Source organism: Stenella coeruleoalba (assembly GCF_951394435.1).
Source record: "Stenella coeruleoalba genome assembly, chromosome: 1".
Lineage (NCBI taxonomy): Eukaryota > Metazoa > Chordata > Mammalia > Artiodactyla > Delphinidae > Stenella > Stenella coeruleoalba.
The window spans coordinates 96,599,527-96,606,621 of NC_137169.1; the positions used below are offsets into that span (position 1 = coordinate 96,599,527).

Genomic DNA, 7,095 nt, shown 5'->3' on the forward strand with positions numbered 1-7,095 from the left:
GAGAGTACTGCGGGGTACGATGCACGGAGCCGACTGGATCTCTGCGTCCTGAGAGTCAGAGCAACTGTCACTGCCGCCGATGGTTCATTTATTGGTTTTCGTGGTGATTTGATGTCATTAGGGATTCAGGTCTCATCTCCATCTCTGAGATCATCTGAATAACAGTGTGAAGAGGAAGAGAATAGAGGAGACAGGCGTCCACGGGCAGCCTGGATCGGACGGTATAAATCTCTGGGGAGAGCCTGGCCTTCCCAGCTGGCGGGCTTGAGGCTGAGCGGGGCCGGCAGTGTTTGCCATCACCCCAAAGTGACCATGAGAGGTACCACGCGAGTCTCAGTCATGCTCCTCCTTGTGACTGTGTCCGACTGTGCCGTGATCACAGGGGTAAGTCGTCCAATATTCTCTACTCCCTGGGTTTTGGGAAGACGTCAGGGTCTGCGTGGGTTGGGAGCCAGGAACCGAACAGGAGGCAAACCAAGGGCGTGGGGAGCCAGCCACCAGACAGCACTTCCGAGAGGCATTTCACAGAATTTTCACGTTAGTTAGACCTCACTCTGCTAAAGGGCATCTGCTTTTGAGAAACTGTGTGTAAATCAGATTCTGCTCTCAGTGCATTAGGAGAGCATTGCAAATTCTGAAGTTTGGAACTTTGGTCAAAAGAAGATTCCTATTGTGTAATAATGACTTCTTTTAGAATGTGGATTAGCACCCCCTAATCTATCTTTTGTGTAAACTTTGGTTTTCATGTATGGTCTAGACCACACGTCAAGTGTAATTTACATAGCAAGTTGACTTAAAGGCTGTGACCTTATTTAGCTTCTATTGGGTACGTTTAATCTCTGCTTTCTCTACTCTTAAAGAAAGCCTGTCCTGAAACTCTTTCTTTCCCTTATGGTTTATGTGTTTTCACTCGGTGCCCAGGTCTGATAAGAATAAGGGCGACGCCAACACCTGGCTGAGTGACCCAGAAGCAAGTGTCGGATAACAAGTAGAAATCCGGTCCCACTGTGGGCACACCCGGGCGGGCATGTCATAGTATTCGAGACACCCCAACTGTGGTTCTCTCTCAGAAGTTTGGCTTCACCTGGACCTACCCTCACATGGGCACATGTTGTGTGACAGTGGTGGGACAATTCTTACCAAAACAGAAAGTAATGGCTTACCCGAGAGTTTTCCAGATAAAAGCCACCAGAAAAAAAAGAAAAGAGGGACATTCACTTTTGTTTCAACTTCCTCTAACTTTTTACACAGAGAATGGAAATGTAGAGAAAGGCCAAACCATTCCTGGAATTGAATTAATTTTAATGTTCACAGAAAAGGAAATTTCTTTCTTCTCTCTTTTAGAGGAAAAAGACTGAGTTTCAAAGGAGAACAAGTATCAAAGGCAAGCCAAAGCTTTGGAGACCCAGAGCATAAATACAACTGTCAGGGCAGAATTGTACCTAATGAATGTAAACCACCAAAGGCTGTCTTCCTATTGTGTAGCTTGGAGATCAGGAGGGTAAGAGCAGAGGATAGAAGCCGTGGTTACCCTGCCGAGAGGGACGGGTGCAGCGGGTTGACCCTGAGTCTGGCCAGGGATGGGGAAGCAGAGGGGCGTGGGAGGCAGGTCTGAGAGATGAGGAAATATCTTCCTAGGAAAGGCTCCAGTTTGACACTTTGCAAAGCACAGAAGGAGAGGAAGCTGCGGTAAGAGGACACACATGACAGACCCGACCACAGGTAGTTAGAACTGTTCCCTCTGCGCTCCGGGCCTTGCTGCTGCCCTGAGTCTGACCCTCAGGAAGAGGCTGGGTTCTACCATCCCCGCACTCCCCTGCTCCCAGGGCTGTGACCATCCCAAATGCAGGCCTGGGGGGTCCCTCTTCCCAGAGGGCGACAGCGATGCCCCACCTCTCTGGTGGAAGAGTCAGGTGGGGTCTACTCGGCCCTAACCCTGAGCTTTCAGGGACCGGCTGGTGTGTGAGAGGTACCCTCACTAGGCTGGAGACCGGAGTGGCGAGGTGACTGCCGCCTACACCTCCTCTGCGTGACGAGCAGCCCCGGCATCTCCCACCTTCCTCCTGGGGCTGAGCACATTGTGGGTCTTACAGTTCCTGCCTTGCCCACAGGCAGCCAGAGGGCCCTCCATGGCCTTGTGTTGGTAAATAAGAGCCCAAACCCCGCTCCCAATTTTGGCTCAGAAAAGCCGCAAAGCTTCTCTGGAAGTGGAAAGCCTGGGTGCTTCTCCAGTGTGGCCTCCTGTGAGTCTGGAGCCGTTCCGTTCTGTCTTTCCCGATCCAGGCTTTTGTTTAAAGCGGGCTTGGGTGGCTTTACAGACGGCACCTTCCAGGTCACTTAGCCCCTGCTCTGGGAGCCCAGCCCAGAGGGGTCCATCCCTCTCTGGGGGCCAGGCAGGCCAGCAGAGAAGCCCCAGGGGAAACACCTGTCAAGGGGTGCTGGACCCTCAGATGAGGCTGGGCTTCTAGTGAGGACCGAGGGGGACACCACGGGCAGGGGAGGCACCAACCCTGAGTGCTGCCAGGTGAGGGCTGGAGAGTCCACATCCACAGAAACTCAGCACTGACCCCCTGGGGTGCAGGCCATTGGGGCCCTCCCCCGCCTGAGGATCTGAATTAATTCAACCCCACCAGCATCCACAGAGCATCTCCTGTGCTAGAAAAGCTCCACCTCCTAAGCTCTAGTCCCTCAGAAGAGGACAGCCTCCCTGCCGAGTGGCCTCGAAGGAGTTGGGGGCTCCTCCCATCCAGGTCTGCTGCCCAGCTGAGCCCCGAGCACCCTGCCGAGAGAGGCGCGGGGGCAGCAGTGCCCTAGGTGTCCCGGGAGGCCGCGGCCTGGGTGCTGTTCCCAGCACCTCTCTCAAGGGCTTTTGGATGTGCGTTGCCTCTGGTTTCTCTGGGTTGGGCCTAATGGGCACTAACGACCCCTTTGTCTTCCACCCTGCAGGCCTGCGAGCGGGACGTCCAGTGCAGGGCGGGCACCTGCTGCGCAGTCAGCCTGTGGCTGCGTGGGCTGCGGGTGTGCACCCCGCTGGGGTGGGAAGGAGAGGAGTGCTACCCCGGCAGCCACAAGGTACTGCTCACACTTGCTCAGGGCACAAGGCCACGAGCCAGAGCCGGCACTGGACCGCAGTGTTCTGACTCCAGCCTAGGAATATCTCACTGCCTCCTTGCTTTGGGGGTGGCCTGGGGTGCAGTGGGGTCCCAATCACATAGCCTGTTAGACCTGGGGGCTGGGACCCCAGCTCCTCATTTGCTGAAGGGTCCTGGGCATCAGTCACCTCATGCATACAACGAGGGGAGTAGACGACACGTCTGATGTTTGTTGCTGGTCTGATGAATTCCAGCTCTGAGAGGCTCCTGAATGCCCTTTGCTGCACGGCATCCTTCCCTCAAGAACACGACGTGGGAAGACTGTAAAATGGGCTCCCAGCCAGGGCCTGGGGTGGGGGAGGGGCAGGGTGAGGCTGGCCAGGCCCCTGGTGCACACACTTTAAGGAGGTTCACCCTTCTGTGCCCCAGGTGCCCAGCGCCTGCCTTGCTCCCTCAGGAGCTCCCAGCAGAGAGGGCACAGAAAGGCCACAAGGCCTTTGCTTCTGAACGTGAGGTGGATGCAGCAGCAACTGTGGGCTTGTACACCCTTCCCGGGGCTTCCTGTGCTCCAGGACGCCTTCAAGCCCCTCTGGGGAGCACACCTGCACCCAGGGGCATCCTCCCGCTGTGGTCCTCCCTGGCAGGGTCTGCCTGGGAGTGAGGAGGTGGGGGGAGACAGACGGGACAGAGTACAGTCCTCGTGGTCCTGGGGTGTGTCAGGGGGTTCAGCCGCAGATCTATATTCCCAAAGCAGGCAGCAGAGGTGATACAAGCTAATGCGGAGTGCTTGCTATGTGCCACCCTTCGTATTAAGTGCTCTTTGCAAGTTTAAACCTCTTCAGGTTTACAGTGTAAACCCCTTTACAACCATAGGTGGTCGCCTCTATTATTAATCCATTTTACAGACAATAAATTGAGGCACAGAGAAGCTAAATAACTTGTCAGTTGCCACACAGCTGGGAAGTGGCAGACCTAGGACTGGAGCCCAGGCTGCCTGACTGCCTATGCTCTGAACCTCTCCTATTCATCCCCTTTGAGGAAAGCTCAGTGGTTTCGCCCTCCTCTGGGTGTGAATCACCCGGCAGGGACCACGTCCTGTGTAGCGGCATCCCCGGCACCCAACATGGGATGGAGAGTATAACGGGTGAGCTATAAGTGATAGTCAGTTACGGATGTAGGTGTGAGTTTGTGAGTGATCACGTGTGCGGGGTCAGCGAGGGGCCCCGGGTGGGCAATGTGAGGGCCTGTGGGGTTTTAGGGCTGTGGCTGTTCACAGTGTGTCACAGCCAGATTGCCTGCGTTCAAATCCTGGCTCCTCCACACGTTGGCTGTGTGCTTAGCCACTCTGTGCCTCAGTTTCCTCCTCTGTAAAACTGTTTTTGTTGTGCTGGGGTGGTGGCAGTGAGACATTGGCCAGGGCTGGGCCGGCCAGAGGCTCCTGCCCTGGGGCCCATCTCCCTTTGGTGAAGGTGCCACCCTCTTCTCTTCTCTCCCCAGGTCCCTTTCTTCAGAAAACGCCAGCACCACACCTGCCCCTGCCTGCCCAGCCTGCTGTGCTCCAGAGGTCGGGATGGCAGGTACCGCTGCTCCACTGACTTGAAGAACGTCAACTTGTAGGAGCTTGTCTGGTCTCCCGACACCCACCGGGCCTCTTCCTGAGCACAGGCTGGGGTGGTCTCTCTTGGACTTTTATTTCTGCCCTGTGGCCCAATCCTGCAACCCACTGCTGTCGCATCCCCACTCCCCGCACTGCCTACCTACCCCCCTCCTCCCTAGCGCACACAGGTGCACCCACGAGACACGCGCCACAGGGTGACCTGCAGGGTCCAGGCTGGTGGCTGTGGTCCTGGGAGTAGTCTGTGTGCACTGCTCAGGCTGCCTGCGGGGCTGCTAGTAGCAGGAACATATTCCTTCCTCATGTCTCCGTCTGCCTGCCCTGCCTCTCTCCGTCCTGCACGTACTCCTCTGCCTGAGTCGGTGAGCTCGAGGAAGGCGTGGGGAGCCAGGAGGTCAGTCGCCCTCCAGACGGCTTCTATGGGGCCAGCCTGTGGCCTGCCCCCCGGGCCAGAACTGTGGGCCTCCAAGGCCCCTCGTAGCGCAAGTTACGTTACCCAGCGATGCCCCCAGTCCCACCGCCTCCCCATGAAACGCAGACGGTGGTGGTTCAGTCTAAACGAGCTGTTGACATTTTAGGTGGCAATGAGGGAGTTACCTTCGACAGCTCCTTCCAAGGGTCAAGAGCAGGTCTGTGACCTTGAGGAGGCCTCTGGCATCTGGTCAGCTTGGGGAGGGGTCAGGAGCGGGGGTGGGGCAGGCCGATCACTGATTTCGGACACAGGAGGCAACTACCATCCAGGACCACAGCCAGGCTGCATGTGCCCCGCATCTAAACAAGTCATCTTCTCTAGAGAGTGAGGTCTGCCTGAAGTTCAAAGCAGTTTGTCTGGGCGTTATATCACTGGTCTCCATCTCGTCTGAAACACCAGCCTCACTCAGCACCTCACATCTGGCCCCTGCCCGAGGCTTGCCCAGGTCAGCATGCTGATGCTGGAAGCTGTGCACACTGACCACTAGTTGCAGAATAAAAGCATGAAAAAGGGGCGAGTGGCCATGGTGTTCCTGCTGCACTGGTGTGGGGACGTGGGGAGGGGACAGGACTGGGCTGTGTCCAGGTAGGAGAGAGATGCAACTGGAGTTCCTCCACCCAGCTGGGGCAATTTTTTGGAGAAAGTGGATTCAGGGTCTCTTTTAATGAAGGGTTCAAGGCAGCTCAGTGGACTCTGGGCGGAGAGGATGTGGTTCAGATGGATTGGATACAGGTGGGGGCCGTGAGCTGGCATCTGGGTGGGAAGACCACTAGTGAGCTCAGGACGGTGGCAGCTCCCTTTTCTGAAATTTAGTCCCTTTTGTTTAGTGTCAAATACTTGATGCCACTCAGTTCACCGTGTGTGGGTGAGAAAGTCCATATCAAGGATGGGCTGGTGAGGCCCTGAGCCTGTGTCTGAACCAGGGGCTGGGAATATCTCCTAAGTGCCAGGCTACTATCCCCATGGTGCCTTCTCACCTCAATCCCTAGTCTAGGAAAATGCAAAACATAAGATGAAAACACGAATAAAATATCTAGGAATAAACCTACCTAAGGAGACAAAAAACCTGTATGCAGAAAATTATAAGACACTGATGAAAAATATTAAAGATGACACAAATAGATGGAGAGATATGCCATGTTCTTGGATTGGAAGAATCAACATTGTGAAAATGACTCTACTACCCAAAGCAATCTACAGATTCAATGCAATCCCTATCAAACTACCACTGGCATTTTTCACAGAACTAGAACAAAAAATTTCACAATTTGTATGGAAACACAAAAGACTCCAAATAGCCAAAGCAATCTTCAGAAAGAAAAACAGAGCTGGAGGAATCAGGCTCCCTGACTTCAGACTATACTACAAAACTACAGTAATCAAGACAGTATGGTACTGGCACAAAAACAGAAATATAGATCAGTGGAACAGGATAGAAAGCCCAGAGATAAACCCATGCACATATGACCACCTTATCTTTGATAAAGGAGGCAAGAATATACAGTGGAGAAAAGACAGCCTCTTCAATAAGTGGTGCTGGGAAAACTGGACAGTTACATGTAAAAGTATAAAATTGGAACACTCCTTAACACCATACACAAAAATAAACTCAAAATAGATTAAAGACCTAAATGTAAGGCCAGACACTATCAAACTCTTAGAGGAAAACATAGGCAGAACACTCTATGACATAAATCACAGCAACATCCTTTCTGACCCACCTCCTAGAGAAATGGAAATCAAAACAAAAATAAACAAATGGGACCTAATGAAACTTAAAAGCTTTTGCACAACAAAGGAAACCATAAGCAAGACGAAAAGACAGCCCTCAGAATGGGAGAAAATATTTGCAAATAAAGCAACTGACAAAGGATTAATCTCCAAAATTTACAAGCAGCTCATGCAGCTCAATATCA

General features: G+C 53.5%; 1 protein-coding gene across 1 annotated transcript; it reads left to right on the forward strand.

Annotated features, from left to right (window-relative positions):
* Window positions 1-312: 312 nt before the first annotated feature.
* On the forward strand, window positions 313-4,709 carry PROK1 (prokineticin 1; the record flags this gene model as incomplete). Its single annotated transcript, XM_079940076.1, has 3 exons — window positions 313-384; window positions 2,947-3,072; window positions 4,590-4,709. 3 exons carry the CDS (start codon window positions 313-315, stop codon window positions 4,707-4,709), a joined length of 318 nt encoding a protein of 105 aa, XP_079796202.1.
* Between the last annotated feature and the right edge of the window lie 2,386 nt (window positions 4,710-7,095).